General features: G+C 40.8%; 1 protein-coding gene across 30 annotated transcripts in view; it reads right to left on the reverse strand.

Annotated features, from left to right (window-relative positions):
- ANK3 (ankyrin 3) overlaps positions 1-26,719 on the reverse strand; it is a 304,909-nt gene that overhangs the window by 97,298 nt on the left and 180,892 nt on the right. For all 30 annotated transcript variants that reach the window (XM_050340346.1, XM_050340415.1, XM_050340406.1 and 27 more), the window contains 10 exons: positions 20,687-20,785; positions 15,865-16,062; positions 14,400-14,498; positions 11,569-11,667; positions 10,194-10,292; positions 7,914-8,111; positions 7,316-7,414; positions 6,506-6,604; positions 2,711-2,908; positions 126-224 (listed from right to left, as the gene is read on the reverse strand). In XM_050340346.1, the coding sequence (XP_050196303.1) occupies positions 126-224; positions 2,711-2,908; positions 6,506-6,604; positions 7,316-7,414; positions 7,914-8,111; positions 10,194-10,292; positions 11,569-11,667; positions 14,400-14,498; positions 15,865-16,062; positions 20,687-20,785 (1,287 nt within the window). The remainder of the gene's footprint in view (positions 1-125; positions 225-2,710; positions 2,909-6,505; positions 6,605-7,315; positions 7,415-7,913; positions 8,112-10,193; positions 10,293-11,568; positions 11,668-14,399; positions 14,499-15,864; positions 16,063-20,686; positions 20,786-26,719) is intronic.

A 26,719-nucleotide genomic window follows, 5' to 3' on the forward strand; every position in this document is an offset into this window, starting at 1 on the left:
CATTTATTACAAGGAATGTTTCTCTGCTGTGATTTCAGTTTCACCCTCAAATCAATTCCTAGTCCAGTCTCCAGGCTCATGCTTCCCTGAAAGGAAATATTTCATGCTGACAGCGGTGTTTGTACCTTTGTCTGTGAATCAACAGCAGCTCCTTGGTTAACAAGAACCTCTGCTACATTGACCCTGTCCTCTTGAGCAGCCAGGTGGAGTGGCGTCAGTCCACTCTGTAAATTAGAAGCAACAAGTAAGAGTCTTCAGAGGGGGCACACGAATACTGAAGTGCAAATTCAGGTATCAGTGAGACTCAGAACATCCTACTGAATTTAAAGTTATACATTCCACTCTGTAAGGTGCTTTCTAATCACACTGTTGATCTGCAAGGAAGTACAACTCAAAAACCAGGAAGATGATGTTTCTTTTACACAAGGAGCATTTGTTCAAGCAGTATTAAATGTGGGATAGCAATTTAGAGCACTTGATAAAGTCACACAGTAATTTTTTAGCTCCTAATTCACTTCCTTAGAATGAGACTTTAAAAGCAATATTGAATCATTGTTTACACTTCTGCAAGTTTTCTAGAATTCACATTCACTCAGATTTATCCTTACCTTTTACTCCTTTACTTGATCATTTTCAGACATAAACACAAAAGATAAAGCTGCATTTCTCTGAGATCAGGTCTATTTCTCTCTGCCCAAGGAGGATACAGACATGTATCCAGTTCACATGTACTGATACTTATTTTTCTGTACTTTATTTTTTTCTTTACTAAAACTGGAGATCTAAATACCCTTAAAACCTCAGAAAACTTTCTATCATATAAAAGGCCTCAGATAAAAGAGGTAGAAAAGAGAATCTGCAGAGGAGATGTTGTTAGGATTGAGAAAGAATATCCTTTACTTGCAAATCACAGTTCTTTCTCTCCTCCTGTTCCTACTGCCTTTAGCACCAAGGACAGAAGAGCAGGTGGCAGCAGTTGGCACATCAGGCAGAAACACTTGCTAAGTTTCCTACCCTTGAACCCAAATCCATGCCCACAATGCATTCCTTACCAAAGGCAGTTATTCTGAGTGTCCCACTGTACTTTCCTCAAATATGCAATCCTGGTAACAACATGGCTTAGGTGGGTCACATTGCACAAATATGTAACAGTAACCAAATATAAATTACCTAATGGAGCCTGGGTATTATGGGCCAAACCTTCTGAAAATGTTTAGTAAGTGCACAGTGCCCACACTGGGGCTCTGTGTATGCAGCTCCCAACCGTTCCGTGGATACTGAAGAAATAAATGCTCTTTTTATTCCCATTGCAAAACTCAAGTCAGTGTGCTTTAAACATTTGGCTTAAAATGTAGGTGCTGAGCTCTGAGGAAACATGCATTCCTGAGAGAGTACAAGGTGAACTATTTTCAAAAGGTGGTGTTATCAGTATAATGAGAAACTAGAGATTACAACTGAACAGTAACAGATTGAAGGATGTTACAGGTAATTAACCTCTGGTGGGACTGAATCAAAGTGCCCAGCAGCTTCAATCATGCTCTCTGTGTTAGCCTCAGCAGCAAACCCATGATAGCCGATGGGATGCAGAATATGTACATGGCGAATTTCCTTGTGGGGATACAAAGCCCATCTTGCACTGCACGAGCCCGCACACTTGATTGAGACTTGAGAAAAAAAACCCAACCACATCTGCAAGAGAAGCTTTCTCAATGAGGACCCAAAAGTAACCAAATTGTAAAGTTAGGAGCAGGAGAACACAGCAGTCCTGTGCAGCATCACCCACTGCCTCAGAGGACACCAAATCTTTCTACCTGCTGAGAACAGGAAACATTTCCCATGAAAAATTTTTCTATTGCCTCTCTGCTCTAGCCACATAAATCCATCCTGAAACTGCACTTGACAATATCAAATAATGATGTCTAGTGGAGCATTTAAGAATTAAAGCTGCACATTTGCTAGAAACATTGCTATAGAGTAGACTTAATAGTCTATAAATTCATACCTACAGAAACTAAAATCTATCAACTTTCCTTTCCTGCCCTCAGGAGAAATTACACCAAAAGTCACTGTGCTCTAAGGAACACCCTCTGGGGAGGGAGAATCACTTATATGAATGAACACAATCTCAAACTTGCTGTTATTATCCCATTTAAAAAAGTCAGCTTCGCTTAACAAGTTATCTGTTACCATTAGATGGCAATAATTGTTACCATTTGTTGGCATATGTCACTTTTTTGCTACAAGATATTATAGTGTTACAAATGTTACAAATACAAAAAAACCTTATGAAAATATAAGTGTTATAATTACACATGTAACAATTGACAACTGCTGCCATTAAATGAGCAGGCATCTACCTAGAGGCTTATAAAAAGCAGGTCCAGTAACCACTGTGGGGAGGAAGACGTTTTCTCTCTGGGTATATTTTGGCAGACTAGCATAACGTGGAAAGAAGGGAGATGGATTAGGAAGTTCCAGTGCAGCATGTGCTACCACTGAAACTTGGATACTACAAACCACAGTTCATTCAGTGTGACATGGCACGCTGCCCTCTTCGCTAGAAGAAATGAAATGATGGTGTGGATTCAGACACCTGCAGTGGCTTTCAACGTGTGCAGAATCACAGTGGGTGCAATCTAATTGCAGGCCCCTATCCTTCTCCTCACCGTGCTTGTTCCCTGCCTTGGCACCAGGCAGGGGGAACACTCACCTTGTTGCTGAGATTTACATTAGCATTTCTAGAAAGGAGCAATGACACCATGTCCACGTGGCCGTCCTGAGAGGCGAGGTGCACAGGGGCGATGCCCTGCCTGGTGACAGCGTTGGGATCAGCACCATATTCCAGCAGTGTGGTCGCTATGTCCATCTGGTTTTTCTTGGCAGCTATGTGCAGTGGCGTGTAGCCATTCTGTCAACAGAAAGCACTCCATGGCAAACTACTCATTAAACAGCGTGACAAATCACCTAACCCAACACGATGAATAAGTATGCCATTAGTTCTGAAAATTCTGTCAAACGTGCTCAAATACAACATTAACTACTTGTACAAATGAATGTGTCAGACCTTTAAGCAATCTTTTTTGAAAGTACTGCTACAAAGAGAAGGATTCTGAAATAAACATTTGAAAATATCTGTTCAGAAGAGGACAATCTATAACAATAGGAGTTTGAGTTTCATTGCATAGACATTTGCCACTTTTCCTTAAAAGTGCATAAAAAAGAGCAGGATGTGCGTTCATAACTCAGAACAGCTGTTATTGTTTGATTATTTTCCCCATTTCTCAGTTTGAATGAAAGCATTATGTACATGAAATATGGTCTTTCTTGCAGCATTTACCCTAAACCTTACTGACAGGCTGGTTTTGTTCAGATCAAGGGAAAATTAAAGAACATAACTTTAGAGTCATGCATTCTTTATTTTTTTATTCCTTCAAATATGTGTACCCAGTGAGCCCTCTACTAAAAATAAAAATGCAGTATATCTGTTGCATGATAGAACTTCATAATTCTAAAAAAACAAAAACCAAACCAAACAAAAAACAAACCCAAAAAACATTAGGCAGAAAACGGATAAATGGATATAAAGAATAACTGATTAGGACACCAATACCAAAACACTGATTGAGGTATGACCAGCTTTTGGTACAGATTCTGATGACTGTTTCATCAAGAGCTTTCTGTCTTTCAGAAATGTATTAGCACTCATTATCAAGTAAATGGCAAATGTGCACACATTTGCACATGACTAAGGACAAGGTCAGGGGAGGATGAGACCCAAGCTGCATAAACCCTTGCGTGCAGTATCATAAGTACCATGTACATCTCAGATTACACAGCCCAACAAATCTATCAGAAGGCACAAAGCATTCACCTGGTTGGCTCCTCCCTGCACCCACAGGGCAGCAGGGCTGGACTACATGGGAAGGCAGGTCACAGCAGATGCAGGGCAATGCAGGTAGGAGTGAGGAATAACTACACTGGGGCACACAACTGATTACAAGAGAGCTTTAACAGCAACCTGGCAGTCAAGAGATGCACAGCACTAATTTCACAAGGAGAAGGTTCTGTAACCTTCAAAATTCAATTCAAACTCAGTTCAGACCTTTGTACTAAGATATTTGAAAAAGACACTCATAAAACAGGGCATCACAATTAATAAGAGGAGTATTGGCCACTGAATTTTCACTTTGAAGATAACATGCTTCAGGTAAAACAAACACAAGCCTCTCCCATGGACTTCCTGCATGAAACTGTCATGTAAAATAGCCCTTGCCACATGACCACCTAATAAATCCTAAACACTACATGCTAAATCCTGAGTATATGCTAAACTGTGTATTTTAAATGGAGCTCACATTACATTACATAAAATAACAAATGCGATTTCCAAGCCTTTTCCCCAGAAATGGGCATAGATTGGAAAGTGGAATGGAAAGCAGCAGGTTGCCAAGAGGAGACAAAAAGAGAGCGGAAAAATAAAAGCTGAAATTCAGCTCAGTCCCAGTCTGCATCTTCTCCCCATAAGGGCAGTGCTCTGTCACTATGCATAGATGGAGAAAGGAACAGAGAAGTTCAGAAGGAAGGGTATTGGGTTATTCTGGTTGCCAAGGAAAAGAGAGGAAAAGGAAAAATGGTTAAAGATAAGGAAACAGAGGAAAACTGGGGCTTTAGAAATGGAGTGGAGGGGAAGAAAGGTGCTGTCAAGGGGATGCCAAATTAAAATTAGGTATAAGCCCTGTGCAAAATTAGCCACAAGCCTAAGTTTTGCCTATGAAAGAGAAGAACGGTTCATGAGAATAACTGTGTGTATCACAGCACTGTACTCTGACACAGCCAGTTCCCTGTCACTGATCACTCTTCAAGGCAAGTGTTGCTGGGGGAGGTTAATGAGCCACTCTTCAGATCAGTGTTAAAGACAGCAGTGTCACAGGAAAGGCAACTGCTGACGAAACTAACTCTGAAGCCAGTGATGAGATATGACATAGCACATTTATTTACTAGACCTCATTTACAAAAGAAATGGGAAATCATCTGCTGTTACCAACATCATCTTTCGCATGACTACGCTGTGGTGCCTAAAGCAACGAACATGTTAACGTTAATTTTATGTAGTATTGACGCTCTGCTCAGTGTTGCTGTGGCTCACTTGCTGCAGAACACTAACAAATGCTTTCTTTTTGGGCACACTTACAGCTGGCACTTGAAGGCCTGAAGTGGCAGCTGCAAAACTGTTCTGTTACAGATGGGAAAGCTAAGGTGACCTGACACATGAGTTTGTGCAATACTATCGCACAATATATATAGTGCTTCCACCTCGGTTTGGACTTCCCAAGCCCTTGGCAGCGGCTGCTGCAATCCCTGCCCCTACAGGATGCACAGCTTCCACTGGAAGCTTCTTTCAGTGAAAACTGGGTCAGTGCCTTCTCATCCTCTTCAGAAGGCCCTTTCTTCCCCACGGTGGTATTCTGGAGTGCTGTGTTGCAGTAGTGAAAGATCAGAGATCACTCCAGTCCGCCTCCTGGGGGCACTGCTCTGGCAGATTGCCACTATCGACAGTATTGATTTTAAACTGTGCCGCTGCTGCCGGCTATCTGTGTTTATTTAACTTTCCTCTCTTTGCACTACAAACTCTGGGACCTACCATGTGTGACAGACTCCATCCTCCTCTTCAGCCATGCAGAAGGTCTCTGCTGTGGCTGTACTCAGCCATGTGTGAGAGGAAGGCAATCAAGGAGAGCTGTCCATCTAGCTACGAAACTGCCTTTTTTCTACTAGCTCTGCTTTTTCCACAGTATTTTTTTGCAGTGATTTAAAGAAAGCATCTGGGTTGTTTCAGATGAGGTATTTACACTGCAGTTACCCTGCTTGAACCTACTTATGCTTCCACCCTGCTTTACCTACTGTTGTTCAACTATCAATTATACTTTGATTGATTATAAATTATTTCTTCTATGCAGAACTAGAATAAATTTAAATATTTATTCTTTCATATCCCCTGAAACCTTATGCTAGGTGTTGTCTTGCCTATAGAAAATTATGACCAAAAGCAGGACTGTGACTAGTCTTATTTTCTTGCCAGTCCATTTACACTGGGATAGTATTGTGATGCAGATTAATAGTTACATATGTTGTGCTGAGAAACTTCTCACACTTAAGAAGGGGTGTAGCTGGCATTTATCCCAAGCTTGTCCTGCACTAAGATGCAATGATATAAATTTGGCTGGCTTGGAGAAGTTACTAAAGAGACTGGACAAAGCAAGGCTCAGTATTGGCTGAGTGGGAATGTCACTGAATCTAGAGATTTTAAGTGTTCCTACATCTCTGTTTGCTTTTTTTACCACTATTTCATTCACCTGCAGAATTATTCTAACAGCGTTATGTGGCTGTGAGACATTAATAAATGTAACTGCGAACATACATAGCCTAGAAAGAACAGAGGTAGACAGGGAATAAAGTGACACAAAAAGCCCAGGTATTGTTCCCCCAGAGTGGCCAGTACTTGTACCTTGGCAGAGGCGTGAGGTGAAGCTCCCTGGTCCAACAGGAGGAGTGCCACTTTTTGATTATCGTAGTGTGCAGCTACATGCAGTGGTGTTAAACCGCTCTAAAAACACATGCAGAACAAACAAGTGCTGTTACAGACCCTCTCCAGGGAAATCTCGGGAAAATTGGAGTAGATAAGGTGAAAAAACACATTTGTTATTCAGTCCTGTATCCAGAGTCTTTGATAACTTTTAAAAAAAATGAAACAGAAATTTGAACATCCTTACTGAGCTGTGAAAGCCCCCTCCACTTCTCCCAGGGAAGATGAACAGAGAACATATCTGTGGTGTCCCCAGGACAGAGTGGGTAAGGAGGTCACACCCTTGGCAATGGTTTTTTTTTTTTACTGCAGTGGATAAGTAAACTGTCCCTTGCATCTGTAAAAATCCAGGATGGACTGGTTTAAAAAGCTTGAGGTCCTATTGGCCTTTGCCCCCTGTCATGAGCCCTGGGGAAGCAGAGCCAAGTACTCTGATAAGAACTCTAACTAGTCTGGGCAGGAATGTAGGGGAATGGTTTGTCTCCATTCCCCTAGATGGGAATAGAGAGCACATCATTTTGTTGTAAATTAATGGCAATAAAAGTCACTTTTGTCAAGAGTTTGCTGGTTCTTGGCACCACCAACAGGAACTGGAATACTGCATGAAACCTATTCCTGTTAAACCCAGGCTATGGATACCAGTGTGATGTAAGTAGGTAGGGGGATATTATTAGAATGTTATGTGCTTTTACATATTTGTTGTGCAAGTGGCAGTGACTTCTTCTGTCCTACCTTTCCAGAAGCATCAGGAGATGCATTCTTCTGAAGCAGGAGGTTGGCTACCTCAATTTTCCCATATTTTGCAGCCACATGTAGCGGAGTAAATCCTTTCTGTAAGAGAAAGCAGTCATATAGCAGCCTTGCGTACTTTTTCTCAAGGTAAGGTTTGTTTCTGATCTCCAGGGATACTGCTGTTTCCATCCATACCCTTACACAGTCCTGAGTACAGGCAACAAAACTGCAGATTCCCAAGTGCCCTGTTGGCCCTGGAGGCCCTTCCCTTGCAAGGCAGAGCACTTATCTACATTAAACAAGGGAAGAGTCAGGTTCCTTTCTTCACACTAGGAAGACCCAAGGACAATCTTATCAACTCTGGTGAGGAATTTATGCCCTGCATTCCTGTCATTCCAAGACAAATGCAGGTCTGATCACTGGGATGTGTTACATATCAGGTTTTGAGGTAAAAGCATGAAGCTTTGCACCCTTTTAATAAAATGTAGCTCGCTCTTACATTATTTGTGTATATGACTCTTGCAGCACTTAACTCACAAGACCTTTTGCTATGGGCAATATTTTAGTATTGAAGCTATCACTTCTGCAGCTCACTTACCTTGGTAATGATAGACAAAGATGCACCATGATCCAGAAGAACAGAAGCTACATCTTCATGCCCTTCTCGAGCAGAAAGATGCAGGGGTGTGTAGCCAGACGTCGTAGCTGCGTTTGGAGACGCTCCTTGCTGCAGCAGCTGCTGCACTATGTCTGCTTTCCCCAGCCGAGCAGAAATGTGCAGCGGTGTTTGGTCATCCTAAACACAAAGGAAACAACACAGTCCTGCATAAGAAAACCAAGGCTCACACTATGACAGAAAATATTTATCCAGATTCTGTCACTTTTCAAAACTGCAGACGAGCTTATTAACTCTGCTGAGGCCTTACCTAATGAATATTGTACACTGGCTTTCTTGATGAATCACAAAATATTCCAGACAGGTACATAATCCAAAAAAGTTAAGAAATTTGTAAGTTTTCTTCTTAATCTGGATTTGCCTCACTTCACTTTGCCACCATAAGGTGCATTGAGTTTCCTGTTGAACTTGAGACCTTTCTTAAAACACAGCCAATACACGGCTTTGTCCCTCACATCTTGATCTCTTATAATTCCCAGCAGCATTTAACAGCTCCATCACTTGTTTGGGATGAACTGAGGTGCATAGTATACTATTTCCTAGGAACTTGCATAAAGTATCATAATTTTTGTGGGGGTTTTTTCTTTTTTTCTGGTGACCAATCTGTTTGGTATTTTGCAGATAACTTCTCAGTAGATGTAACTGAAGATAGAGCATGGTGTGGAAATCCACTGTTGCCTTCTCCCTTCTTATTCAGAGCACAATAATCTCAATAGTTTTGAGTATAGGGGTTGTCCTGTCATGGGTATCACTGTCTATTTCTTCTCCTTCACTGAAAATATTATGATGTTTGTGACCTTGTTCTGAGTGTCTAAGGGATAATTTCTCCCTTATTATTTGATTTAGTATTTTTGTCCTCCCCATTCTCCACTGTACAATCTTTAGATTAAGCACAGTTTCACAACAGTTTGGTCAAACATCTTTCTCTCCCCATTTTTTCCTGCTGAATTTCCTACCTTTTGAGCACTACATGTCCTACTTTCTGGGCTGTTCTCTGCAAGGGAGACTTCTGCCCATGTCCATCCTACAAGAGTGATTCTACACCTCTAGGATTTAGGATGGGAGAGTGTCAGGATGTGAATGCTGCTCCTCTGCAGGACAATCTCCCCTGACTGCTGGAGAGCCTTTGTGGTTCTTAAATGATTCCAGTTTATGCCTGTTTCCCACAAATTTCTCACAGCTGATGTTAGCACTGGTGTATAATTTACTGCTTGCATTTAGCTATTATTTATGATAAATTGATCACAGGCAATGGCAGTTTGCACAAATGAAATCATTCTGTGAATTTACTTTAAAAAATATTTGCCTGACTGTGCTTCTGAGCACGAGCTGTTCACTTTCAGGGCTGTCTTTGGAGATTTACAGACCACATGATTCACTTCTATTGTCAGGCTGCTTGCAGATACGAAGTGCATCTGCTATAAATATTTACCCAGAGTTCCTTATAAGTAGATATTCTTACTAGTAATCTAATTTGTGACATAGTTTCACAATGAAAAATAGATTTCTTTGAAATTGTATCCTTTTTATTACCATTTGGGTAAAAAAAATAAATTCCTGACTTACCTATTAAGAGTGCTATTTATTGCACCCGTTTATCTCCTTACCCTGCCTGTTTCATGGAGCTCTTTAATTTCCAGAATTCTGTGTGTTTCTTCATGTCTCTTGACCATTTCTCTTTCCTCAGCCCTTACCCTCCTCAATTCCAATTGTTTCTATTGGATCTGTACCTTCTTTCCAGCCCTCAGCTACATCCCTGTGCTGTGCCTCCTTCCTTTAGGAGGTGTTCTTTAAAAGTATAACTATTTTTGAAAGCATACAGGCAGCTGTTTTAGGGAGATGACAGGAGGCACCAGAAGCTTTGGGTTTCCAGTTCTGCTGAAATAAAAGCAGATTTAAGGCATTCCCCTCCCTCCTCGCTTCCCACTCCAAAACAAAACTCTTCAAACACAAGATAATTTATATCAAAAACTGTCAAAAAACCCCAGGGATGGCATCAGCCTGACATCTCCTGCCTCCTCTCTTACACACAAACCACTCATGACTACAGTAAGAGGGCACATAACAAAATATCACTGGTTATTACATGACCTGGCATCATCTCCCTTTCTCTCCCTGAAAGACACATGCAAGGTGAACGTGAGCCCTTGCTTTGTCAAATGTAGACTGTCCAGGTTTATTCTCCCTGGGCCACCACCTTACCTTAGCTTTAGCCTCCACCTGGGCTCCGTTTTGTACCAGGTATCGCACCACCTCTGTCTGGCCAGCCCTGGCAGCCATGTGCAGCGCTGTTTCTCCTCTCTGGTGGGCAGCAGCAGAAACAAAATTGAATTAAAAACACACTACAGGAAAAACAAATGCCAACACGTTTCATAAATACAAAAATGCTGCAGGCCCAGTTCAGTATGATCTCCACTAGAATACTTTGCTGTAGTTGTCTGTGAGCAAGATGTAAGATTAAGTCAATATTTGATCTGTCTGTATGCTGCAGAGCAGTTTATTGCGGGGTCAGTTTCCCAACACAATAGTGCCTTTGTCACTACCTTTTGCTGAAAAGAGACAGTGCAATCCTTATATTTACTAGCATTTTACTAACACTTAAAAATGATATCACTTTAAATACAGCTTAATGTAGTCAAAAGCATATTTCAAATTTTGTAGATTTAGGCACACATGTATTTGTCTTTCCTTCTGCTATGCCTTATGCCCCTACTGCAATTTGTTATCTGACAAGCACTGAGCTGCTGAAACAAGAAGAAAAAATAGTATAATTATTGAGTACATTCCTCCAAAGCTTCACGGACTTAACAAAAGAGAAATCCAAGGAAGCCAGAATAAATGCAGGAGTGAAAGTGCTTTCTACATTTTTGGACATCAGTATGTCTTTAGGTATAAACACCTGCTAATTTACAAATGGTGCTGCATTTTTATACAATCTAATAGAATTAACAGGTGAAGATTTACAAAATATTGCCTTCTAACTGCACCCGCGCATGGAAGGTGAAAGGGAGATTCTGAGGCCAAACTATTAAAGAGAACCAACAAGCTTCTGCTTTCCTTCCACTTCCCAGCTTTCAAATACCCATCTAACAATGACTTCAGTTTTTGCACATGCCCCGGGAGCCTTGGGGCACACAGCACACGTCCAGCAGAAAGGCGCGCTCGGACGGCTGTACGGACACAGGCAATATGTCCCAACAATCTGCTGCAACCTGTTGATAACAGCAGAACTTCCCTTAAATGGCAGACCCCCGGGGTCTTGGGAAAGCAGTGCTCAACAGTCAAGCACACATCTCAAAAATTACATATGAGAAGCTACAGTGTGTTCTCATTCTTTACTTCAGAAAATAAAGAGAATAGAGCCTGCTTAAGGTCAGCCGCTTTTGAGGTTTCAACCTGTCAAGCATCTCCTGAGTAGGAGTCAGCAGGCTGCACTTTCCCAGGACTCCAGCACGAGCCACAGCTGCTGTGGAGGTGGATGATGAACATCAGAATTAGGCACTTCTTCACAGTGCTGCCCCCAGGTATTACAGTGTATTCCCAGTCCTGCTGTGCTGAGAGGGGACCCGTTACTCACCACGTTGGTAGTGTTGGGTGATGCTCCATGATGCATTAGCTGAGATACAATATTTACATGGCCCATGAAGGCAGCAACATGGATTGGAGTTAGGCCCGACTAGAAAACAAATCAAAGTCCAATTTAAATGCCTGCTTCCACATTCCTTTACAAGAGTGCCATGGAGAAACACAAATTATTCCAAACTAAGTAAACTCCAGTGCTTGCTCTTCTGAGAGGGTCATATCTCCTCAAAACCATACACACACGCTTAAACCAAAGAGCACACAGAACTGGAAACACCTGTGAGTATGATTCATGAGCAAACATATAAACGTTCTAGGAATTCAGTAGTTCTTCATCAACTAAGCAAGATTTCTTCTTAAAGCATTTGCATCTTGGAACAGAAGGGAAAAAATAAATAAATTGTAGAAGCATTCCTAGTACAAAGGTAAAACTTCCCAGAACATTCAGCTAAATGCAGAAAAGATGCAGTGTCCATTGTCCCCCACCAGAGCCAGTTGCTTTTGGGTGAACAAAAAGGTCTATTGAACTTAGTGGTGAGCTCCATCCCCACTGTTTCTCCAGGAGAAAGGGAATTTGAAACTGGCACCCAGCCAGAAAGGCCCAGACACAAGTGACACAGGCTACAGAAAATTCCCTCTTCCCTCAGGTCTTTGTGGCACTATCACCATCATGAATCTCCATCTGCCCTTATACAAGATATGAAAGACCAGTTGGAGAGAGAGGGAGGGAGAAGGAGAGGGATAAAAGGGAGCAGTCTTTTAGCAGGACATGACCTCAAGGATTTTGCTTTAGAAATCCAATCAATAGTTAATATTTCTCCACACTGAATTATCCTAAAGCCTCCTCACAGCTGCTTCTGCACAGCTGTACCAATAGTCAGCCACAGGCTGCAGAAGGGGGCTTTGCTACCAAGAGGAGGAGAAAGCTGAGTGGATCTCTGGAAATCCCCTGATTTAGGCAGCTCCCCACGGATATTCACAAGTCCCAGAAGGGTAGAGAGACACTTTTTTTTCCTTTATCATGCAGAACAGCAAATATGAGCATGAAGGCAGAATAACTGGTTCAGTGTGTTACTTCTTTTACCTGTTTTGAATAATTTAGTAAATGCTTTTAAAATAATAGAGTGCTGGAAATACAATGCATATTGTCCTCTGTGACCATAAAGCATCAACTGATGCTGCAGAGATTCAAGCCTGCAGCAGAAAAAAAGGTGTAGTATTTACAAATGTAAATATGGAATCTATCCAGAAAACAGAATTTACCATTTAAAGAAAGATAATAAATGTTACCTTTGATACACAGTTTTATAAGCAACAATCATTATTTGTGACAATGATTATTTGTTTCTTCTTACTGATTTTGCATTGTTTATTCACAACTTGCAATCTACACTTGTTTGCTCTCAGATTCCTTCAGAGAGGAATACTCTGAAGCTTTCTGGCCAATTTGTTTTGAGGGCCAGACACAAACTGGCTTAGAGAAATAGCAGCTTATGGGATGGGTGCTGGGTACCAACTCCTAATTTTGCCTTGAAAGGCTGTTACCATACAGTCAGTGAGAGAGGTAGGCAGGAAGGTAAAGCCCTGCAGTAAAGTATCATCCTGAATCCCAACAAATGCAATCAGGTGTGCTTTGAGATCATATGAGATCATGGTGAGGCAGCAACAGGAAATAAAGGAAAAGCTCTTGCTTTTGGAAAGCTTTTGCTCAAAAAAGCGATTCCAAAAGTACGGACCAGACTGTTAACCTGGTTCATTCACAGCAGTCAGTGTAGTTAAGTGTTGCTTTTGCTTCTGTTCTAGTAACTCTTTGAATTTAAAAGGGATAAAATTGAACGGATAGTGTTTCTGCTTCCACACTGACTATTTAAAATAGAGGAGACGCATCTCAGCCCTTCTGTAAAGGCTCTCTTTGTGCTTCTCCCTCCCTTGCTAATAGGTTTTCAAATTAAACTCTGAAAGCTGCACCTACAACCCCTATGGTTTTCAAAAACTAGTCTGGAGATAGGTGAACTGTAGCCAGGGCAGGCTCTGCTCTCCCTCAAGCAAGCCAGGAAGGGAGCTCTATGGTTTGCTGCTGAATAATTAAAATAAAACCCCACGTGTTAAATGAAACTCCATTTTGTGGAGATGAGCTACTCCCCATTGTACCTTGCTTAATCAATGGAATTCCTTGCCATTTCCCAACCTGGCTTATTCCACAGGGTTCACACATTCATATATGTGATCTTTCCTCCTCTCCTAACTTGGTAGAATATACATAAACATAGATAAAAAATATCCTGAAGGTACTTAATTAATGTCTAAATTATGCCAATAACTGGGAGCACACTATCTCATCCTGACTGAAGTAACAGCATTTTGATTTCTGTCTCACTGATCTGTGATGCCCCGTGATGGTGGGTAAGCATAACTTTTGTGTGGAAAGTGAAAACAAGCTCTGAATTAAATCACCTTTCAAAACAGCACTTTGGTGAAGCACAGTCTTCACCTCGATCTCTGTAACAGAGCAAATTTCATCTTCAGTGCTTTAAATTACAGAAAAAAAGTGGTATTTTAGAAAAATGTGGTGGATTTTAGAAAAATTTTTTATATGTTTTGTTTCACTTGCTTTTCCAACTGTAATCCCAAAGTATATAATTTGTTTATGATTCACAAGGGCAACTGACTTTATTATTCAGTTTTATTATTTCATAATACCAAGTTGAAAATAATTGCTGACTTGACTGGTCCATGCTCTTCCAGAAATAGTAAAATATTAATCAATACAGTTACAATGGAATTTGTAGGAAAAGCAAACACAAGTGTGAAAAGACCATTTCTTACCTCAGTCACAGCTTGAATTGATGCCCCGTGCTTCAGAAGAAGTTCCATTACTTTTATTCTGTTTTTCTTGCAGGCAATGTGAAGAGGTGTGAAACCGTTCTGTAAATGAGAAAGAACATACTTTTTGATACCCCATGTGTCCTTATAAAGTAGAAGTGGGTATGGAATTCATGTTAAACATTTTTCAGTTTTAACAAAACAACTCCCAGATTTGTTTTGGCTTTACTAAATTTTTCATGTAAGAAAAAGGCCTTTGTATTTTTAGAAGTTTTTTCTATTTCATATAGCCAGTTATAATTATGAAATATATTGCCTACCGCAGCAATTAATTTATTTTTAAAAATTCTCAGTTCACCAAAACTATCCAACCCTTCATTTGTTGCTTACCATACTCAATTTTAATTGAGTGGAGGTTTTTTTCTGGAGGTTTTTTTGGGGGGTGGGGTGGGTCTTTTTAGTTGGTTTTCTTTTGAGCTTTTAGAACTGCTGGTAAAAAAAGCACATTACAACCTCTGGAATTTAAACCTTCTAAACTAGTTGTACTACTTTCTTTTTTTCATTCACGATCTGCCAGTTTACAGCAACTACAATTATTTTACCTCCCCACTTGCTGGTTATAGTGAACAAAACTCATGTATACCTTGACCAAAGACACCTGAGGAGAGGCTGACACAAAAACAGAGGGGCTGAGAAAGGGAATCTGCAGAGCCTGCACTGTTTTCAAGAGAGTCAATCCCTCCTGGTTTGTGAGGGTTTCAGGAGCTCACATAACAATTCAGGAGCTGAATGAGTTAGCATCAGGCTGTGAAACCAACAGTCAACCCAATTCATGTCAGAACTTAAATTTGTTTGGAACAATTATTGAAGAACAAATCAAAGAGACATTCTAAAAAGAACAGATTGCAAGTTCTTGAACAAAACACATTGATGCATTCTGCTTGTATGCAGTTTCACTGCACTAACGTATTTTGTTACTGAAGTTGTTTTTAAAGCAGAAAGGCATATGACTCCATTGACATAATTATACAATACCACAAATATTCATTATGTAACTCATTCCTACCTTTTACTGTTTCACATGATTGAGAGCTGATAAAAATTCCCTCAGTTTTAAATGTTGCTGATTCTTTTCTCTGTACAAACACTTAGAAAATGAGGATTCTCTCCATACCAAAACCTACAGCAGTTTCATCTGCAGCTGTTTCATCTATTCAGAATCATAAAAAGCTACTGGGAGGCAAAAGTGCTCTAGTTACACTAAAAATTCATAAATCACTGTTGACTGACTGTAAGCAAAGGTCTGCTCTGATTTCACGATACATTACCAACACTTCGAACCTCGAGCATCCTCTCTTGGGCTGCAGCAGCACAGCACATCCTCACTGTCAACACCAGCAGGCAGAAAATAACTCTCAAATAAGTCTCACCACAACTTTGGGAGAATAGTACCCCGCTGTGTACTCACCAGTGCTTTGGCATTAGGATTAGCTTTCTTGTCCAAGAGAACCTTGGCAACTTTGTAGTGGCCACAGTGGGCGGCAACGTGCAGCGCAGTCAGATAGTCATTAGTGACGTCATCTACAGGCACATTGTGCTGAATCAGAAGCTGAACACAGTTTAGATGATCTCCTTGTGTTGCCATGTGCAACGGAGACAAACCATTCTGCGAACAGAAAGACCCAACACTGGTGGGTTATAGGATGCTCAGAGAAACAAAACTCCTCCGCGTTGTTCTCGGAGTGTTTGTTGTATGAAGAATTTTACAAGCCCAGAAAGCACCCAAAATAAACTTAACATGTTCAGTGTAATGATGAGGGTTCTTACTCTAGAATTTAGAGCTTGTTTGGTTAGAGTTTGTAGGCAGCTCTACATTGAAAAGCCGTCACAACACACCAGCAATGCTCTAAACGTAGCTTCTTTCATCCAGTATAGCTCAGATAAGCTGCTTGATTTAGATGAGTTATGTGAGAAACAGCACTTTGTGTTATTTTAGACTTTTACCACCCTAGCCAGAGAATTTGCTGGATTTAAAAGCTGCGTTAAACTCACCACTCTAGAGTGGCTTGCATTTACCAGGCACGAGAGCACAGGTCAGAGCATCACCCAGTAAACACTACAGCCTTCCTTCATCCCTTCATTTGCATTTTCCTGAATTTGGGTTGTACACAGGCTTAATCCACATTACACACCTCTGGAGACCATCTTCCCATTCAATATGGGTTCAACAGCAGTAGTTTCAAGTGGAACTGGGCTAAAAATCTGTGAATGAGACCTGCATGCTGTGACCTACCAGGGGCTGGGGTAAAGCTGTTTCACCAAGGAGACGCCTGAGAGAGATTCATGTACCAATGAATTGTATCTTACAGTGCTTAAAACAGATAACGAGCTGCCAAAACATATTATATTTCCAGAGGAAAACCATGAAGAGAAAATTTTCAGAAATTTAAAGGGCTGACACTATTTCATGATGAAAGATTAAAATATATGCCAGAATGAAAGAGGTCTTGTTAGCAGAGGTACACGAGCTCCTTTATCCACTTGTATTTTTTTTTTTCACTTAATCCTTCTAATGCCAAAATGAGATTTGAGTGCAGAAACTATTTCTGAAACACACAATAGTTTATAATCTATAAATGACTGACAGTACACTGTGGCTGTATCATGAGACACTGAAACTTTTGGTCACAGATGCAGTGCCCTCATGTGACCACACTTAGCAAAGGCAAAGTAACAATATAAAACCAGCTGAGATCTCTGAAACAGATCTCTTCCCTTGCCCTTCCCATGGCCATATGGTAACAGTAATAACAAGCATTCAAAATAAAGGTGGAAATACACAGTGAAATAATTTTTAAAAGCGACGTGGAAGAAGGCTGGTGGAAGCAAATAGGTGAATCCTGCCTGAATTTGAAAGCAGTTTACATTCAGTGCTGAGATACAGATATTCTTGGACACAGTTCTATCCTTCAAGTAAGATTATCTCATGGGCATCTCACTTGTGATTTATGTTGGCTTGGATAAGCCTCTCTCCCATTCCCAAAGGGTACTATAGCAATTATCTGCATGGAAGCTTGATACTAGCAGCGCATTTTAAATGTTTTACTGTCTTCTAGTGCAGTTGAACAAAAAAAGATTAATTTCCCCTGGTCACCAAGCCCTCCTGATAACAGTTTATAAGTGATGATGTTTTTCAGATGAGAGTAAAAAAAATCATGAAACTTTATAAACAGTTCTGCTCCATTTTGATAAGAAAGATCCTTCAGGTTAAAAGTGCAATTCTTCACAATTACAGCCAAAAAACCATACTTATTAATGGAGTAAGAAATTGAGAAGTTGACATGGGACACCCTTATAGGAGAGACTTGTATGAAGAAGACTGACATTGATGGAAAAGAAAGGAAGAAACAGAGCAGCCCAATGTCAATTTGGGAAAATCAACAAACTACTTGATAAAAATCTGTCATGGATGAAAGAAGGGCAGCAACTAGTCAGATTTTACACAGAAAAGCAAAAGATGTGACTGGATGCTAAAGAAGTTGATGAATTCAGAAAATAACTGGAAAATTATCTTTTGTTATAACCTAAATCAGGCCTAATTCTGTTGCAGGAGAAGGTACTCCATAATCTTACACAAGTCAGTTAATATTTCGATGCCTTTGTCTTCCCACATTCCACATAAATACATTACACGTAACAATATTCTGCAGTCCCACATCCTCGTTGTGAGAGACAACCCAACAACGCCTGTAAGAAGTTATTTGGTACTTTAGGCAAGAGCCCCTATATAAACACTGTTACAGTACTGATTTTTTAAAGATTGCCAAGAAAACATTAAAACGTGAAGACGTTTAAGGTTAATCAAAGATATTGACAGTCACCAATACCTTAAAAAACCCAACCAACCGAAAAACCAAACAAAACCCCCCTAAAACAAAACAAAAGGGGATTGTAGAGATGAAACAGAGTATCAGCTGCCTGACTAGTCAAAATTAAAATTAAATATCTTATTTTGTAGTTGTGTCAAAGCACATTAGTCAGGAAAAGAGCCATTAACTCTGAGGAGAGGGACAAAAAAAAAGAGCCAAACAAGTCTGGAAAACTGATAATTAAAAAAAGATGGACATTGACAGGCAGGGATGCCATTTCTGATACAAAATCATTGGCATATTCAGAACTAGAATTCCCTTTTCCTGTTGCCTGTAGAACACCCTAGATAACCCATTAGATCATTTCATTCCCTGAAAATAAATCTAAGGTTATTCCAGTGCAAAAAAGGGTCAGCACTACACTAAACCATCTCTAGTAGGAAACAGCTATCAAACTGCAGCCTGGTTATTATTCTGAAAGAGTTTTATATAACATGAGAAAACTTCATGAAGTTCAAATTCTTTCAAAGATGTGCCCTATTTCCAATAATATATGACTTAATTTGAAGAGAATGGAGCCACTTATTTTTGCAGAGCACAGTTCTGTAGTTTAGTGACAAATGAATGAATTCATTTACGTCATTCAGAGAGAGGTACAGCTACTTCTTAGATTACCTTCTGAAAATGGCAGAATTAACACATCAGAAGGAAACTCAGGAAGTCTGCACTTCCTTCTGTTCACTTTTTAACATATAACAGCATTCCCTTTTCCAGAGGAGGCTCCTATTTTGCTGTAGTTGTTTATATAACCCTCTGCAGATCATCATCCAAAGTCTGTCTTTCAGCCTTGGGCAATTTCAAACCCGCTATCCCATGTAATCATCTGCCTGATTTTGTCCAGTGAACTCTGGGTAGGTTGTGGAGTCTGCTCAGGAAGAGTAACAAACTCCAAACCTACAGGCCTTGAGCAGCAGGTTAAGTCTAGGGACAACACCTGAAAACAAAAAATTCATGCAACAAAGAAATGTAGCTCCTTAGGAGGAGTTTTCATATATGATGGTAGAAAGGAAAGAAACAGAGTTGATATTGCAGGGGGGAGTTGTGGGTTTTTTGGTGTTTGTTTGTTTTTGATGGGGGTTTTTTGGTTGGTTGGTTGGGGTTTGGGTCTTGGTTTTTTTTGGGTGGCTTTTTTGCTGTTTTGGTTTGGGTTTTTTTTTCCCTTTAAGTACTTGATTGAGCTATCAGAGAGTGTGGAAAAGCTTTTCTCCCTGAAGTATGAGTTCCAGTCCCTGAGAGTGACAGTGGTGTGGAGATGCAGCCCCAGGGGTTTCTGGAGAGCCCCCTGCTGTTCTCCACTGCTCCTGAACTTTGAACTTTGCCAGTCAGGGCTGTGGAAGTCCATGGAAACTCCTCATGCAGAGGATGGGTGAAAACTGTCAGATTACCCATGACAGGTCTTGCCAGTGACTCACTGAGCAGAGAAAAGCTGGTGCCAACCTCCCCAAACAAATGCTAAATATACTCCAGTAAGGGGAGAAAAAAAAAAAACAAAAAACAAAAGAGGGAGGAGAAAAGCAGAATATAGAAGGGTGCTGAGACAGAACAGAACAGGATGACAGAAGAGAGAAAGGAAATAATAGAAGCAAACAAGAAATGTTGTTGAAATATATTGCTTACAGAGTGAGTTAAAGAAAAAAAAGTAGTGGAAGGTTATCTTGGGAAAGAATCTCAACTGCACAGCTCAAATGTCAACCCTGAATGGGAAAGTCACGGCATGTAGAGGTGCTACAAAGCAGGCTGCTGCACTGAGGTTTGAAATCAGCAATAACAGCACAGCAGAGACCACTGCCTGAAGAGTCCTGGCAAGTGCTTCCTTTAATGCCAGCCCTTGGGTCTAAAGCAATCTGTGCACCCTGGTGCAGGTGATTTGAAATACCCAGGAAGAATCTTACGTGATAAACTGTAGAGAGATAGAAAGTGGAGAAACTGGTAATCAGGCTAAGTCCTTGGGAAATAGGAGCTGTCTCTGCAAAGGGACATTGCTCTATTTTTATCTCTTGTCTCTTCTCTAGCCTTAGGGTAATTTGGTGCAAGCTGAAGATATATTGTAATCACCATGCATTTATTCCAGGATAGATACAGAGATTTTCAGTTCCTGAAATTCTGAGGGACAGGGTTACCATACATGCCTTTTCGGTTGGCACAGAAGTCTTTTCTTGTATATCTCAATTTAACACATTTTACATATGCAGACGTGCGCTACATACGGCATTCACTTTGGAGAGCTCCCACACAGTTACTTTAAATAACTAAGAAATAGGAAAGTTATTGTCGAACCCTTAAATATATGAGACATGCAGAATCACATTTTTTTAAAAAAAAGGTACAAGGATTATCCCAGTAGAAAAGAGTACCAGTTACCTTGGTTTTGGAAAGAATAGGGGCACCACGATCCAGCAGCATTTCTACAACCTGTTCATGGCCACTTCTTGCTCCACAGTGAAGGGGGGTCAACCCATCCTGTGGGATGTGGAATTATAACTGATTAGTTTCAGACACATTAAAATCTTGTGCACTTTTATAAAGACCCATGATGTCCTAAGAAGCTAATTAATTCCTGCAGGATGCCGCTCCCCTGCAAGTGAACAGCTGGCCCTGTTTATTCAAACGGACTGAGCACATTTTGGTTCTGATTCTCTGGACATGTAAATAGTCATATCACATGGATGCTCACGCACTGGGCTACTTCAAGGCCCTCACTGCATAAGCATTAAAGTGGTTAATGCACCTACAAGAAAGAGATGAGATTGCACTTCAGGTACTTTTTGCCTGCACGCCTTTGAGAACACTGGGTCTCTCATTTGTCAGTGTGCATCAAAGTCAATGGATAGTCATTAAGTCTGTGAGAAATAAAAAATTCGTACTCAGACTCTTTTTATTACACTGATTTTGACAAGTGTACAGCAAATGAGAAAACCATCTTAATCCCAGGTGATAGAAGTATGTTGGAATCGCTTCTGTCTCTTGTTCAGAGTGTGCTTATGTGACCTCCAGCTGATGACTGGCCTAGAGTCAAGGCATACTATCAATACCTCTTTCAGAATAGTTTATATAACAGTTTATATGTTTATATAGAATATGTTTATATGTTATATATACCTACCTCAAACAAGGGGAAGACTCTTTTTAACATTAACAGAGTTATTCCAAACTGATTGGACTATACTTTGACCTGCACCCTGTTGACAATGCTCAGGTTACATGCTGCACACAAGTGGTAGAATCAAAGACAGCACATGTGCCCCGAGGAACTGCGAGTGAAGTCACACGAGGTTTTTCAGTGCCCGATGACACAGTGCTTGTTACAAATAATGATGTTACAGTTTTCAGAAACTTTAGTTTTCCAAATACAAGTCATAAAGGAAGGGGCCTTTTTCCAGTGTCTTCTGGCACTCTCGAAAACACATATGTTGTATTGCCTAAAATATGTGTGTCACAACATTTTTATAAAAAGGATTATCTAAAATTCCTTCTTAGACATTTTATGCTCACTTCAAACACATACACTCCCTCTCTGTTTCTGTATGGTAGTAAGTATTATTAAGATACCTCCTTAGTCATATTTTTCATACACAATTTTAGTATTATTTCTTGATAATTCCCAAACCATCACACTCTACTAGAACATCAGCTTAAGCCCCACAAAGTGTAGAGGGCAGCCAGGGAGAGGGAGGTGGTGATGCAGAGAGCCTTACACTCTCCTGCTTCTACCTTTTTTCTTTCTCCTAATAAACCTATGAAAAACAGCAGGTAGAAATTCTCATTTGAAACTTGTATGGTTCTCATCGTGCATGTTCTTCCAGTGGCGTATGTTTTGATGTAGATGAAGAAAAGATTTTGGTTCAGATGTAACTCTCCTAACTCAAGGAGTCATTTGTTCATGCAAGACGGACCCGCCCCAGTTTGGGCCACAGTGTTCTTTCCTGACATCTCTGAAGCTGACTCTATCGTCATTTCCACTTCTTTCTCTTATTTCAGGCCACAGACAGAGAAGGGCATCTTGTTAAATTCATACCACACAAATTAAAGATGTATTGCTCCAAACAGTTAAAGACAAAGAGAAAAGATATCAAAACCCATTAACTGTGCACTTATCAGCCAAGTTGCAAATGTTTTTCTGTAGTGTTTAAAAAGGTACTGCGTATTTCCTACACCAGTAGTTTCCACAGGTAAGGGCATATCAAGTACTGAGCAGACACAATTAATATAAAAATATCACCTACATAAAAAAACTTGTATGGGAAAGAAAATAAAATGCAGCAAGGCTAGATAACTAGAGACCTGTAGGCAGGAGCTGGAGATCATCATGTACGTTGGATTGTCATCATGTAACATTAGACTATTCATTCTTTTTACTTCCTATAATTATCACATTCTGCAGGCACATCAAAGATAGACACTCAAGGAGATCAGGCACAAAAAGTACGGTAGAGAACATTTTCCAGATTTAATGCCTTCCCAACTCATGTCACCAACATACCAGGGGTAGTACATACCATGCTCATAGAGAATGAGACACATTTGATTATCTTCATGTACCAGTCTAGACCCTTAAAAACTACTTCAGTGCTCCCCAGAGCACAGTGTCCCAGCCCTCTCATGCTATCTGTGGCTGACAAGGCTTCTGTGGCTCAGGAGTAGGCAGACAGTCACGCTTGGCCAGCTGGAGCTCATTCTGGGTCCACACAATAGTCACTACCACCAGATGCATCACATGGTGTGACACAACATTACAATGCATGTAGGTGCTTGTTGGAGCAGCTGATCTATAGCTATTGTTAACATGATGTCAGGAACTCCCACTGCAGAGCAAATATACTCCAAGACAGATAATTTAGCTGCAGAGATTTTTTTTTTTTTTTGTAGTTTGAAAAGACACTGCCTATTCACTGGTTTAGTTAATTGCTATGTGACACTTAAAGCAGGTAAAGAAATGTGCAGAGGCAACCTGAAATACAGATCACAAAGATTTTTGTTTAAAAATCGAAACTGAGATTAAAAGAGACTGCTCTGAGCTCAGCAAGATTTCACTGATTTTGTCAGAAGATTTTCTAGTTGCTTATTTACTGTTCACATAGCATATACTATGTGAAAAAAATATATATATTACATGTACAGGAAGCAAACCTGCCTTACTATGATAGCCTGCAATGGCTCAGAAAAACCATTACAAACGATTATGACAATAATCTGCAGATTAAGGACTCTCTAAGTATGCACTGACATGATAAATCATATCAACGGTATTATCTATCCCTCCAGAGAGCCTGAGAGTAGCTCCAGCAAAGCCAAGAGGACAATAGGAGGAGTTCTGCTTAGGCACAAGCCTCTCATTAGCATTGCACACCCATCTCTGGGGCTGCTGCCTTCTTTAGCTTTTATTTCAAACACAGACATGCACAAATAAATGAGATCTGGTTTCTGGTCCCTGTTGAGACTCGGACACCTGTGCAGCTCCCTGATCTTGTTAACAGTGGGGTCAAAACTGGCTTGAGGTTAGCAGAGGCTGGTGCAAGCAGTGGAGTCCCTCTGCTGCAGTGTTTCCCCACCACCACACGTGGCTTTAAGGGACACAGATCAGCCTCCCTGTGCTCCACAGTTACCTCTACCTCTTCCCCATCACTGCTCTCCCAGGATTTCCCTTGCATAATGGCATCCCTGGGTTGCACCTCAAAGCCATGGTGGGCTCAGTACCATCAGTACCCATCAGCTTCTAAACCCAGCCTTAGAGTGACGAAACACAACACCCAGTAAAAATTTCACTGAGATGTAAATAGTCAGCAAGAGCCTGTCAGAGTCCCAGCCAAATCCCAGAGCCTGTCCATGGCCTTGGCAGGAGTGTGGCAGGTGCTCCTCTCCCCTGAGCCAGAGGTAGCAGGCACGCTTCCCCAAGGGAGCAATTACTGCTGCCTCCAGGGTTTATCATCCCCAGCACTGCCCAGTGACTCTGTGAATGCTCTTCAGCCCTGCAGGGCTCTGTGTCTCACAGCCCCTCCATGCTCCAAGTTTCCCGAATTCTTCACTTCACTGGCATTACTGCAAACAGCCCCTTCTGTGCAACAAACGAGGTTTGCTCTCCCTGCACATGCAAAATGCACTCAGAGTGCCAAGGCAGGGCTATTGTAGTTATTTTATATCTTAATACACGTGGCTTTTCTGAAGCAGCTTATGTATGATCTGATGCATCTTCAAAGAGCATATCCCACATGTTTTCATGCAGATATGAGTGCTGGCCTGTTATTTAGATGCAAAATTAGTAGAATGAAGATTATAAACACTTATTGTTAATCCAGGCTAAAACTTGCTTGCTGCCCGCTCCAGACACAAATTCACTTTGGCATATACAGTATTAAACAGCCAAAGCAAATCAAGTTAATTTAATCAACCTCTCTAATTAAATTTTATTTTTTAAAGTCTTTTCTGGAAGACAGAGAAAACATAATTAGGGCAACATTCAGTAAACATGTTACATGAGGCGTTACTAGCTCTTTGCTCAGAATGTTAGTTAAAAACAAGAACAATTAAAGCTGCCCTGGCAGCACATAGTTCTTGAGGAGCACCCTTAAGAATTCAGTACCAAGCCCCAAGTACCAGTTGCTAGACATCTCACATGCAAAAAAAAGACAGAGGGAAGATAAACAGCTGGTTAAAATAAACAATGCAACTATAAGCGTGAACTAAAATGGAAAAAAAAAAAAAGAAAAGGATGTCTGAGTCTCAAAATAGTTGTGAGATCTTTTTTTCAAATAACTACATATGCTCACACGTTATTTCGATTCCCAATTACAGATTACAGGTGTGTATTTATGGTGCTCATCAAATCCCAGTCCTAATGAATACAGAGAAAGTGGGAGCTCATGGATGCCTTTTCCAATAATTTAAACAGGATAAGGATTTAGCCCTTCACGTTAACCTTTTGTGCAGCACTTCAGCACTCCAGTTTCCAAGACCATCTGTCAGCAGCAAACGCAAATGCTCATGGAAATGACTAAGGAAAAGAAATCATTACCTCAACTTATGTATTACTCAGGAAAGGCTTTATGTGAATTTATCTATAAAATAATGATGGTTGTGAAAAGTAAAAATAGACAATATGTGGAGTGTACTCCAGTATCCTGTACAAAGAATGGATTGCAGGAATAGACCACAAAATGACAGCTGAATAGCTAAATCTGTCTCATCTAAGAGTCAGAGTAGCAAATCCTGGCCCTGTTAGTGTTTGGTCAACAACACAAACCAGCATGTTCTGCATATTCATTTGAAGGTGAATTAAAGACCTGAAACAGGAGAAACGAAGGCCTAAGAACCTCTGCCCCTGAGCAATAAAAATGAGCAATTTCAAAATTTTCTTGTCCTTTTATACAAGTACAGAACCTCTGCCATTCACCTGTGAGGAGGCAGTTTGTCTTCCATAATCAACACTTGCATTAAATAATACCATGGTGTCCAAGATAAAACCTATTTTATATAAAAAAAAAATTCTGCTCCTCTCTTTAAAAAATAGGAAAAAGAAAAGAAAGATCTCACACTTATAAAAGTGGTAATAGGAGGCTCAATTATTTTCACATGCAAATCTCCCCCCTTTATCAAGTTTGTGTGTGCCTTCAGCACCTGCCCCTCACAGAACACACAAGGCTGGGCTCTGCCTGGGCATCCAGCTGATAAGCATGACTTGACACATGTATCAGAAAAGACAGCCCTGGCTGCTCTTTGCCTTTCAATACATTCAGAAGTGGTGATGCTCTTGCAAAAGGATATGACTGAAGCTTTTGTCAAAATCCTGTGATTTTGTAAGGCCATTCTATATCTGGTATATTGAAAAGAAGGATGGTGCTTAAAAAAAAAAATGAAATGACTACGAAGTTGACATATCTTAATTGTTCAGCCTTGGAAAACAACATTGGGTCAGGTAGGAATAACAAGAGAGATTTAGCAGGAACATGTGCTGTAACTGCTCACAGCAATTAATCTTTGCTATTGAATATGAGAACCAGGCAGACACTCCTGAAACAATGCCCTTTTTCATCCAGCACCACATTACCCTCAGCCTCCTATTGCTTCTCCTATTGATTTCTAAATCCCTCCTGATGTACTCCAGCGATGCTGTTCCCTGTTCCCAGCCATGCAGTGTCTGCTGGGCTCCCTGAGCCTCCTTGGCAGAGGCACAGCCGCCCAGACCACAGCCTGGCAAACCCTCGCCAGGATGAGTCAGTGCCTCCGGGAGCAGAACTTCCACTCACTCACTAACTGCCAGAAAGTGATGCCTCTGGTAACGCCAGAGAGGGCACCGATGAGTGACACACCTACAGCACAGGCAGGAGAAGTTACGCAAATCCCTTCTGACTGATGGAGAGGACGGGTGTTTGGGGAAACAGGCAGTCTGGGGGAAGCCAG

This window comes from Myiozetetes cayanensis, unplaced genomic scaffold (genome assembly GCF_022539395.1).
Source record: "Myiozetetes cayanensis isolate MyiCay16 unplaced genomic scaffold, myiCay2020 scf10, whole genome shotgun sequence".
In the NCBI taxonomy this organism is placed as follows: domain Eukaryota; kingdom Metazoa; phylum Chordata; class Aves; order Passeriformes; family Tyrannidae; genus Myiozetetes; species Myiozetetes cayanensis.